General features: G+C 33.6%; 1 protein-coding gene across 1 annotated transcript; it reads left to right on the top strand.

Moving 5' to 3' along the window:
- The first annotated feature begins 2,187 nt into the window (after positions 1-2,187).
- LOC130671480 (knirps-related protein-like) lies at positions 2,188-12,691 on the top strand. Its single transcript, XM_057475397.1, has 3 exons — positions 2,188-3,121; positions 7,297-7,374; positions 10,905-12,691. Exons 2-3 carry the CDS (start codon positions 7,297-7,299, stop codon positions 11,970-11,972), a joined length of 1,146 nt encoding a protein of 381 aa, XP_057331380.1. The 5' UTR covers positions 2,188-3,121; the 3' UTR covers positions 11,973-12,691.
- The last annotated feature ends 314 nt before the right edge of the window (positions 12,692-13,005 follow it).

Here is a 13,005-nt window from a genome sequence, read left to right as displayed (position 1 = left end):
TGGTTAACGCGTCAAAACTTAAATACATATATAACTAATGCTCAAATTTTGATCTCAAATCTCAATAAAATGAGTCAAAACTGGTTTTTTCTTACAAATTTTTCATTTTTTATTGAAAAATCGCATGAAATTTTCATTATTGACGCGAAAAAAATGAATATAGCTACTTTTCAGTCCGTCGACATAAAAGTGCTTACGCGATACGAGTGCCGCCATCTATGGACAAGAACGCTCAACTAAAAACCTTGTGGTCGAGCATTAAAATCTCCTTAAGTCGGCTTATTGATAACAGTTTGGCTTGATATAACTTATACATATTGTTCGTGAATTGTCATTAAAATTGTTTATTTATTCTCAAGATAAAGCGGAAAGACTAATCATAGCTATTGTAAAAAAAAAAAATTATAAACTACTTATAATGAAATCTTTCCACCGAAAAAAAGTTTGAACCCGAGATTTTTTTTAATCCGTATTTTAAGTAGTCCATTTTGGACTTATGTATAAAACTTAATATATTCGGTCAGTAAAAACCGCAATAAAAGACCTTAAGATTGATAATAAACAAAAAAGAACATTAAAAAATAAAATGAAGTTATTTTATGACATGAAAACATTATCGCTAAGTGGGGATGTTTTACTTAAAAGAGCACTTATTACCCAGATTATTCAAAAAGCCATAAAATAATATACCTGCTTTGAATACTAACAGTACAGTCTAGCAAACAATGTCGAGCACAAGTCTTAGAGTATTTTCCCTATGGACTGCAAACGCCAGTTTACAGTCCAGCCTATCCTACGGTCTATATTCCGTAATCAGTCACTTAAATACTTAGTCTCGTCAATTTTATGAACACAAAAATATTTAGAGAATTATTATCTCGCATCTTGTATAAAGTATGTAAACTAGGCCAGTCTAATCCATTAAATTCCCTTAAACTTAAAACTTATAACGGTTTTCAGAATGCACTTAAACTATGACCTTCACCGATACTTATTTTTTTTTTATTTATTTCCGTAAAAAAAAAAAAAAAAAAAAAAGGAAAAAATTCCATTTCATTGATTTTAATGTAAGACTAGTCTTTAAAATTTCTCAATAGCTACAAATCGATTTTCTCTGATAGTATTATTCAACCGTTTTATTATCAAATCAGGTGAGGAAATTTTTTTTCGATAATTACATACTTTTTCAAATAACTGATTATCATAAGCTTTTTAAACTTGAAAATTGATTATGTGTATTACTGATTATATTTTTTGTCGTCAATCAAGTGATTATGCCGTAGGACTAATATCTTAATATTACATTAACATCAATAATAATGATAATAATAACTATTATTATTATTTTTATTTATTAAATTTGACCTTTCCCCGGGCAATGTTTATTACTATTAATTTACATGAGTCATTAAGATAGAAATTAAAAATTTTTCTTTAATAAAATTTTATTACTTTTTTAGTATTACTATTACTAAATTGTATAAAAAATTAATACCGATAAAATTCCTTTGAATTAACTAATAAATTAACTCACTTTCTAAATTGGAAAAACCTTTTTAATTAAATTTCATTTTATCTTCACAAATATCAAAAATATCTTGAAATTTACAATGACCTTATCTGATGGGCTTAGAATTCCCTACAAAATATATATGAGATATTTTTTACCTCAAACTGATATTTTGAGCCTCAAAAGCTAAAGAAGCTCCGAAAAATTTTCAACTCCAAAAAATAATAATCGTTATTGTAAATTCAAAATTCTGGCTTAAATATGAAAGATATGAAAAAATTTATTGATATCTTCTTTGTAGGCCTTTAAATTTTCTACAAAAAAGATGATCATAAATTTTTATGGAAAATCGATATTATCAACTCCAGAAGCCTTTAAACTTGTTCTCTACAAAATAGTATATTTTTTCTCTAGAGTATTAATAAATGTGACATATTAATAATTATTTATTAATATACATCAAAGAATAATCTGTATATAAAATAAGAGAGTGGGGATGAGGCCCTAAAACGAGTGCCAACACTTGATAGAAGCCCCTCCCCATAAGTCCCCCTCTCGTAAGTTCCACGTGAGTTAAATCGAGGCGTCGTCGAAGAATTTTCCCACCCCGGGCCTTGCGATTCATCCCCACCACTGAGGTTAGCTTAGTAGTTGGGTCCAGCAGTCGGGGACCAAACGGCCCACCTGTGTACTACGTGGTGGCAGCAGTCGACACTGCGCACACACTTGTTCGTTTATGCGACTACACACTCAGTGATTCTAGTATTCTAGTGTATTCAAGATCGATCGACGCACTCACTCTTCACAACTCTACTACCTACACACATAGACGATATTTTTGTCGGGGCCTCAAGAGTAGATCGAGACGATCCACAGGCGAGTGACCCTTTACTCTGAGTGAGACCAGTGATCAGCTATTTAGTGTGCAGGATCTTCTGAATCTGCTCATATCATCAGTGCTCTTGTTCTTGCTCCTGTTCCCGGTCGTTTATATTTTATTTTCTACTCCGTATAGTAGTAGTTTGTCAATTAAATCCACAAGTGTCCAGCGGTTTACTCACTACAAGACACCTCTACTCGCCAAGAGGTTACTCCGCTGGAAGTTCATACGTCCACATGTGGGGGCAATAAGGGGAAGGATAATACACCCAAGAGAAGGGGTACTTTAAGCTAAGGTGATTTTAAAATCTACGATACCACCATCACAACAGAGTCATTCACCCGTCGGTCATCGTCGCATCAACACCTTTGTTTTATTATTACTATTATTTTTTTTTTTTTCATTATTTTCCCACAATTATTTATTTCCATACTAAACTTTTATTTTTCAATCATCTCGAATTGAGTCAACACTTAGTGCTTGTGATTGTGTTTAGTTTTATTTTATAAATTATTTTTACTTCCAAAAAATCAAGACTATTATAAATTTTTAACTACTAAAGCTAAGCAATGACTATTATTTTAAAATAAACATTTTTTGGATTTTCGAATTTTGGTGAGTGAAGTGAAAAAAAAAAAAAAAAGTGGTTTTGATTCCTTAATGTCGGTTTTTAATCGTCAATTAAAAAAAGCCTGAGGATATCGTGTGACGTGCAAAATTAATAATCAAAGGTCAGTAGTAAAACATGTAATTTATCTCATTTCATTTCATTTATTCTTTGGTCGGTTAAAAAAATAAAAATTTTTTTTAAAGTGTGAAGATTAATTTAAACGGTCCGCCAATTAATTTTGTCTAGTTTGCGGCTAATGGACTACTGCCGGGTCTTCCATTAACTAATAACAACAATAATCAAAATTATAATTACAATAGTAACAAAAAAATTAAAGTTGTCTTATTATGACTACTCTGATTGCAACACCTAGACGCTTTCGATTTGATTTATGATTGCCCTTTTTTTACTTAATAAGTCAACAAAAAAAAATTATTATTATTTTTAATTTTAAAAAAAATTACACTTTGGTAATTGTATAATTTCTGAACTATGAAGACTTTAATTATCATCACATCGGATGCGTCAAGTCGATGAATAATATCTCAAAGCTATATATATATATTTTATATGAAAACGCACATGAATAATAGATCAACAACAAATCATTGAATCGCACGATATTTAAAGTAAATTGCACGCGAAATCAAATATCGAGTGAAAGGTATGTGTAGAGTAAATATATTTATTGAAAATATATCTATATATTTATAAATGAATGAAACGCAAAGAGACTAAGACAATGGGAAATAATAAACAAATGCCATAATCCATAACAACAATATCTCTCTGATGGTGATGGCGCTTACTAGTGCGTCACGAAACATCGAAATTTCGTCAGAACGGAAACAACTCTTACTGCTACTCTAATATATACATATATATATGTAGATACTAGACTACTATAGTTATGCTGATAGAGTATGAGCTACACACGGGCTAACCAGATCGTGACGATGGGTTTATATAGATATTTTGCGGGGGCGCGGGGCATTAAGAGACATGATTAACGAGTCGATTGTCACGGCTAATGACTACTCCGTAATTAACCACCCCGGTAATGACGCAATTATTCCTCATGTCGATCATCCGTGACGACTTTTTGTCAATTACTGTTTTTTCCTCTTTTTTTTATCACTAGATTAGATTAGTTATAAATTACTCAGACAATTAGTGGGAGTTTTAAATATTTTTTTAGAAAGTGATTGCCGTCACAGCACAATTTCGAGTAGTTATAATTACTTATTTGATTATCATTACAATTGAGTAAATACTCTATTGTTTGAGGTAAAATACTTCTATTTAATGCTTAGATTAATTAGCATTTAAATTTTAAAAATAAACAGACTTTCTATTTTAAAAATATATCCAAGGTATTAAAGACAAGTGGACCCGCACTCTGGTGCATTTAACAGGTGTGTATCCGGTGTGTATATTTTCACAGCCCATAGTTTTACAGGTGTCTTAACTTCGAACGCGGATGTATCCTCTACACACGCGGTATTGCTAGTCGCGGTAAAAAATTTAAAATGAGAATAATTTAAAAGTACAAGTTCATCAGAAGATAAAACGTTTTTTTACAAACACTCGGGGGTTTGAATCTCATTGTTATCGGCAGGATTCAAGGATACGCTGAGTGCTGAGTGTGAGGATCGGTGGATGAAGGCGAGCGAGCCTGATGGTTTTTAGCATCAGCTCGGGTATTTTCAGTACATGATATGATACGATATGATACAGGCACCGAGTCGTCTTTAGTGGTTGTGAGGTGTGTTGGTGATGATGGCGTGCAGCCGACGCCGGCACACGGATCTCGGTCGATCGCTTTACAAAAGAATGAGAAGCCGCCGACGATGATCGAGATCGAGAATCGCCACGAGGCAGAACTCGGAATGAGCCTGGCTGACTGGCTCTTGCTCTTAACTTGTGTGATATGCTGCGCTTACTGGTTTGCTGTGATCTATGTAGAAAATCGGTTGCGCGATATTCCCTCGCCGACGCTAACAGACAGATATTCGACGAGTTTAAGAATCAAGCCGTGAGAGAATCGTACCAGCAGCTACTTTTCTCGTTTATGCCTTAAGCAGCTCACGGACAAATTTATTTACCTTTTTTTTTCTAACTTTAAACGGTTGTTATTTATTTATTTTTTTTTACTCCAAAAAAATTTTCCGAATAAAAAAGAAAATTGTAAAGAAAATTTTATTAGCAGTAAAAAGAGAAACTGTAAAAAAAATCATTTACTCTAAAAAATTTTTTACTCAAAAAAGAGATCTATTAAAAAAGTAAAACGTTAAAAAATATTTTTTTACCGTTATATTGATAGAAATATGAAGAAAATAAAAAATAGTATGAAGGAAAAAGCATAAAAAATAAATTATATTGACCCTATAATTTGAAGTAGAGTTTTTTAAAAGTAAAAAAGAGCATTTCATTATTGGAATTTATTTTTTATACATATATACTATGTACAGTCTACCCTTAGTACACATTTTTTTCCTTAAGTTTTTTAGTCATTTTATTGCGAGCGTAAAAAAATGTCTCGGCTGGGAAAAAAAAAAATCTGTATTTAACCGTAATTTCGTTTATGACACTATTTAGCCGATACTGCAGACTTAAGTATAAGTATAAAAGACTGACTACTTACACTTTAGTACAGTTTACTAAGTCTGTAAGTGTAAGTAGTAAAGAGAATTGCCAGCGAGATTACTACTCACTGTATTTACTGTTGTTATTTGTATCTGCTTGAAACTCGAACCATCACAAGCAATACCAGGTCAAAGTTTTTTTTTTCTCCAGGTAATTATACAAAAGGGACACAATCGTAATAAAATGATTTAGTATGTGAGGCTTAAAAAGAGAGTTTTTATTTTTTATTTGCTCAGAGGATTAAAATAAAAACTATTTTTCTCCGTAAAAATTCTTAGCTTTTTTACTTTTACTGACAAATGTCCCGACTCCTTAATAAAATTTCAAACATTCTTCGAAAATTCCTCAGCTGAAAATTTTTTCACGGCAATTAATTTATAAATTAATTAACGATATTGACGTACCAACTAGACAATAAAAGACTCGCGCAATAAGAAAGATCGAGAGCTCGCGGAAAAACCGCAGAGATTAGCTCAGTGGCTCATGGGCCTGCGTCCGCTTTTCCAGATCGAAAAATAATGCCTGGGCTGTAACGGTTGCAAAACTATTTGCGGTAGCCGGGTCTGAGAAATGTACGGAAAGAACAAACATATATTATAACATATATATTTTTATCTACATATTAACAAAACCGAGAATGACTCAGCTCAACAGTGAGCAAGTATACACACACGGGAAGACGTTAATTTATCGACGATGAACTCAGATGCTCGATAAACATCTCCACTTCACTTCTAACCCTGAAGATGTGGTTTTAGGTATAAATTCTACGGATAAATAGAAAAATATAAATAATTACGATACAACAATTGCAGATGCTATTGAATATCCGTGTCGAGATGCTTTGAAATAAGCGTTGCCTATTATTATTATTGTTTTTTTTTTCTGAATAGGTCAGCAGTGAATTTTTAGGATTTATTAACAACCGAGACTGTTTACTTTTGTTGGTCCATTATAATTTTTTTAAAAAATTTGCTCAAGTGTTTAGCGATCGGCTGTCACGTATGAAAGTCATAAAATCTAGGTCATTTCTCATTTTATTGTTTGTCTATTATTATTGTTATTATAATTATTGCTGAAAGTAGAGTGTGCAGAGAACTCGATGAGACCTTGACTGATATTATTTTGATAAGATAATTTATTGTTTGGTTGTAAAGCTTGACGAAAATAATAAAGAAAATATATGAGGATGAGTTTTCCGCTTGTTTAACGTAACACGCGCCCCCACTTATTTACGTATAGTAGTAGTTAACTTTATATCGCCACGATTGAGTGACTCGCGAGTAGACCAAGCGAGAGAGCCAATTGCACAATATATATATGCCCTGTATAGTTAAGTCGGCGGCGTCCTCTTCTCTTTCGCGATCACTCACTTTAACCGCCACGAGCTACAGTGACACGATGTTTGTTCTTTTAAATAATGGATAAATAATAAGGATTTTATTTAGCTATAGTATAAAAATATACCGATCGGATACCAAGTTATGTTTTATTGTATTTTAATGGTTTTGTTGATGGTCGTAATAATTCTTCAGTTCACGGTCCAGTTGCCATGAGAATTAATAGACTTGAACAAAAAGTCCATGGACTTGTCGATTCATTTAATTTTATCGAGTTGAAAAGTTATATTTTTTTCTTGTGATATTGCAGATGAACCAGCAGTGCAAAGTGTGCGGGGAACCGGCCGCGGGATTTCATTTTGGAGCGTTCACTTGCGAGGGCTGCAAGGTTTGTATATTTATTTTTTATTTTTTTGAAATTTCGCTGTGTCATTTTACCTGGAATTCTATTATCTAGAATGACCATCTATTTATTTTTGCAAAAAAAAATTTTTACTCCAGATATAAATTTAATATGACTTCACAATTAATTTTTTTTAATCTGAATATTGAACAAAAAATTTTTTTATTTTTGCGATCAAAAGATACCTAAATTATACATCATTTCGAAGGTTATTTAATGATCTACAAAATTTGGGCAAAAAAAAATTTTTTGTGATTTAAAAAAATTAATTGAAGTCAAGGGAAAATTTAATTAAAGAAATTCTCGTGAATTAAATAGACTATGATTTAAAATAAAACTCAAGAGTTTTTATAAAAATAACATTTAGTATTGCGTAGATGAAATATGTGTCAAATGAATTTGATGAGAAACATAAACAGAGGAAAGATTAACGAAATAAAAAAAAATTATGATGATAATAATAATAATGATGAAAAAAAAAGAGAATTAAGAATGTACATTTCCCGCTGATGATTTCCCGTCGATGTCGCAAAGCCACAAGGCAATCGCTTTCACGACCCGAGGTTAAACGTTTGGTTAAGCATGCGTGCAGCGACCCCGCGAGTAGTCCGAAAGTGTCCAAGGGAGTTGTGTACCATGAACAGGGAGAAGGAGAATAACAATAAATATAAATCTAAAAATAAAAAATAAACGAGCGAGTGAATAAAAATGAAGTACATGATCCATACGTGTGTGTACAAGCATGTAGGACACGTTAGATTGTAAAAACTTGAGCAGGATAAAAATATTAAATCCACAGCCGTGTGGTAGGTGATGGTTCCGATGACGTCTGCAGTCGATCGCAGCCGCGTCGGCGGGTTCGGTGGAGGTGGTAGTGGCGGAGGAAAAAACGAAACAGATTAGAACGGGAGTCGAGTAATGTAATGCAATGTAATAGTAAATGCTAATGGTGGGAGGTGACATGCTACGATGGGCCTGAAAACGAAAATAACGAAACGAAACAATGTCGCGGGTTATGTAATCGCTAACTAGGGCGGAAACAATTGTGGCGGGCAAGTGCGAAGCGCCGGATAGATTCAAATCCACTTATTTAGTTTCTCTCTCTCTCTGATATTATCTTTGTTTGTTTATCTTCTACGCTCAATTATCATCATTTTTTTTTATTTATGAAAAAACTGTTTGATAATTTTGGAGCCTTGAAATTTTTTTAAACAACGAAAGTAAAATGAACCCACAGAATTTATATTATGGGAAAAAAAAAATCAATAATCGAGTATACGGGGTAAGATGAGCCACAAAATATATTTTTGAAATTTTTCAATTTGAAAAAAATTATTGTCAATTGGGGTAGTATGGAGGTAAATTAATTTTTTTTTTCTTAACTAAATATTTGTAGTGAAATGAAAGACAGTGATTTAAACAAAAGTACGCAATAGCAATTGAAAGAGAATAATAAATGAAATAACGATTTCACTGATCGGTGGTGGTCATTAAATTTGGCAGCGAATCGCGACCGTAAACTCGGGCACGAGGTTACTTACTACAACAACAGCAACAATATAATGTGTAGCTACACCACAGCAAGAGTACTTGCGTAATAGTGTTAGGAGTAAAAGAGAGTACAGGAGTAAAGAGCGTGGTTGTGCATAATGGTGGCATTTTCACGACACCGGGGATTGTGTCATCGCTATAGCCATCAGTCGAGTCGAGCAGAGTCGAGTCCGAAGAGCGTCGTGGTTGACGATGCACTCTTGTAATCCTGCTGAAATTACCCCAATGGCAATGGTCATACACACTAAAATAAATAAGGCTTTCGTGTGTACATCTACCGAGCGTGTAAACCTAAAACCTGGAGCGCTAAACGAGGACTGACGACAGAAAATATTATTACCGCCTTTTTTTTTAATCGCATCGATGAAGCCAACTTACAAAAAAGTTTACTATTCTATTTCTATATGCCGCTATATTACCTAAACAAGTTACGTTGCATACATACTCACTTGCTTACCTAGTATCCTTTGGATTAATATATATATATATATACGTACGCCCTACAATAAACAAAGTATTAACTCGCACGCGTCTATGAACATCGAGGACTAAGACGACGCCTACCAGGGCGACCGGAAACTATTAATATAATAATCCACGTGGCCGGAAAAAAAGGGAAAGCGCAGGAAAACGTCGAGGCTATCTTTATACTTAGTATATATATATTTTTTTACCTATTTGTACATATATCATATATACATGTAATTACTCTAAATGTTTTATGTTCACACTTAATATTTTAATAACAATAATTTATTGTCATCACGAAATTTTTAAATTCGAATTAAAAAAATAAATAAATTATTTTTTATATGAACAGATATTCTGATTGTATGTTATTTTGAGAACACAGAAAAAAAGGATTTCTTAGTGCAAGAAATTTTTATTTGTCCCAAAAAATTTTTACTTGCCTCAAGAAATTTTTTGAGTTATAAATTGAAAACTTTAAATTTCTTGGAGCGAAAATAAATTTTTTCAGAGCAAGAAAAAATTTTTTGAACCGAGAAATTTTTTTTTGTCTCAAGAAAATTTTTGTTTTCAATTTATAATGTAAAAAATTTCTTGCGTCAAGAAATTATTTTTTTCTGTGAATAATTCAAAGGTTTAATAAATAGTTGATCTAAAAAAAATTCAATTGTTGTCCGAAAAATGAAAACGTACAAAAAATGACGACATGAGTCCGTTTATGGTAATAGAGGAAAAAAAAATTTGAAAAGAGGTACAACTTTATGAGGAGTGTGTTGCACCAGGACACGACGGGTCGGACGGTAGAGTCAGAACAGATATTCATCTGGATTTCTTTATTCGTAACATTATTACAACTGGTTGTGTTCTATTGTTCCATCAGCGGCGACCGTGTCCCTCTTAACCGAGAAAACGAAACTGCAATTACTTTGTTTACCGCGTGTGCTACCACTCGCACGGCAATTTGTATCAAGTAAAAATCCACCTCCACTTTTACCTCTATTTAGTCGTATTCCTTTTTAAATAATAATACCGACAAAAGTACTATACTCTCAGCGACAATAATGGTAATGTTGTGTCTACCACTACGCGGTGTTGGCATCATATCATGGAAAAATATTTCACCACCGCTGACAATTAGAGATTAGAGGGCGAAAGAGTAGTAGGCCGCGCACGCGCCTTGATCCCCTTCTATTTAAACTCATACCGTGCACCCACAGTATAATTTTAACTGTTACACTACAGTAGTCTCGACATTACAACGTTACAAGTGTAGAGTCCGATGAATGAGACAATGAGAGCGCGATTGCCACAATCCACCTTACTGTCATAATAAAACTACTCCTACTAAATAATAAAAAATTATATATTAAAATAATATATACAAAGAAACTCAACCTCAAAGAGTTCGTAACAATTTCCCGCCTAAAGACTTGATAAATTAAATAATTTTTTCAAGGGTCAAAGTTAATTAACACAAACTAATCTTTTTGTTACAGTCATTTTTTGGACGATCTTACAACAATTTGAGCAGCATATCCGAGTGCAAAAACGGCGGAGAGTGTGTGATCAACAAAAAAAATCGCACAGCCTGCAAAGCCTGTCGGTTACGAAAATGCCTTTTGGTAGGGATGTCAAAATCTGGATCACGGTACGGCCGTCGCTCTAATTGGTTCAAAATCCACTGTCTTCTGCAAGAGCAGGCTCAGCAGCAGCAGCAGAACCATCATCAGCAGCAGCAAAATCTCCCAAGCAGACCCGCGGCCCAAAACCCTAGTCTTCAGGGACTGCAGTCGCGCAGCAAAGAAGATTCGCTCATGCTCGGCATAGACGACTACAAGAATTCAACATCTCCGTCAATCAGTTCCCCAGAGTCCCACAACAGCGACAGCTCGATCGAGGTGTCAGAGAGACGCGCAGCTTACGGTCTACACCCGGGGTTCAGGCCTCTGCATCCACATCTGGCTACCCCAGACCTCTCTACTCTCGGCAAAGACATGATGGGACTACCTCTGGGCTTTCCCTTCGGCAGCATGCCCATGATGCCTCCCTCATTCTTACCTCCCTCAATGTCCATGATTTCTCCTTATCTATACGCCTCATACCCACACAATCCTAGTCTCATTTCCCATTCACTTAATCCTTCAATTTCTCAAAACACGCCGCCATCAATTACCGACGATTGTAGAAACAATAATAATAATAATCGATACGTAGCGAACCACAACGTAGTCGAGGAGTTACCAAACAAAAAAAGAGTTTACTTGGACGCCGTCCTCAAGAGCCAACTGTTGCCGGCTGCGAAAAAACCCCGTCTAAGCTCGCCGAGATTTGACGACAGCCTCGAACAAGATTCCGACCGGTACGAGAACAGTTCACCTGATGACTGCTTGCCGCCACAAGACACGCCGATTGACTTGTCAATGAAGACAACCAGCGTGATTGTCACCAGCGAGGACTCGGATGACGATAACCACAACGAGGACGATGTAGATTTGGAAAGCGACCGCGGGAGTCCGTTTATCATCAGACGGCCAGCGCCGATCGATCTTACCACAAGATCGTAATTTATGCGTATTTTTATACGTAATCAATCAGAAATAATAAATAATGAATGCCACCGTGTCTCAAAGCTAATCTAAAGATTAAGATTACTCTGAAGGATAACATTGTTAAATGCTAATCGAATTTATGACATTTAATTTACGGTTAATAACGTATTAACATAATAATGTCGATGTTTTGTGAAACTGTCGGATTAACTTTTTAACTTCGCGTGACTTTGATACACCTTTTGTTGTCTATATTATATTTTAAATTGACACGAGTTAACGATTGGCTTGTCATTGGTGATTAATTACCAATAAATTTAAAAAACTGAACAAAAAAAAGGTTCAACTCGAAGAGTTTTAAATAAAATTACTGGAGACTATTGATCGTTTGGCATCGCGTACAAACTAAAAATTTTTTTATTTTTTCTACGGTCAATATTATAGTGAATTTTGAAGAATTTATAATTTTCACGTTGTTGTAAATAATTGTATTAATTATTTTAAAGGCCAGTAATTATTGCTATTGTTAAATTATAATAAGAATTATAGTTTAAATTATTATTGTTTATTTAAATAAATAATACAAGTGCAATTATTTAATTTATAAAATTTACTGTACAACTTTGTACTGCGCAATTGAATTTAAGATTTGAAAAAATTGTAAATATTTAAGGTACAAGTTTATGTTACTTGATTTTTTTTTTATTTTTAATAATTGAAATGGGACCGAAGCCAGTAGTTTTAACTATTGTAAATAAATATATATACAGGCATATATATATGTATATTTAGGGTAATATATTGATTTAAAAAATATGTAATGATTATTGTTACCCAGGTACTTTGTAAAAGTATAAGATATTAAATAATATAGTGAAAAATTTGAATTGTTTTTATTTTTTCGCGGCATTGAATTGGTACACTGTAAAAAATCACCGGGGTAAGTCCAAACGGTGTAGGTGTTAAAATTATCGGTGTTAAATTTACCCCCGAAAGCGGTGTGAAAATAACGACGCCACCGGTGTAAATATTCTGTACCGGTGTTAAA

The sequence above is a fragment of the Microplitis mediator genome, chromosome 7, assembly GCF_029852145.1.
Source record: "Microplitis mediator isolate UGA2020A chromosome 7, iyMicMedi2.1, whole genome shotgun sequence".
NCBI lineage: Eukaryota > Metazoa > Arthropoda > Insecta > Hymenoptera > Braconidae > Microplitis > Microplitis mediator.
This window is presented reverse-complemented; position numbering and strand designations above follow the sequence as displayed.

What these genes read in the sequence shown, in the direction of transcription:
- LOC130671480 (XM_057475397.1), top strand. Translation starts at nt 7,297, where the DNA reads ATGAACCAGCAGTGCAAAGTGTGCGGGGAACCGGCCGCGGGATTTCAT. An exon ending in TCACTTGCGAGGGCTGCAAG is followed by an intron (nt 7,375 to 10,904) that starts GTTTGTATATTT and finishes TTTTTGTTACAG; the next exon opens with TCATTTTTTGGACGATCTTA.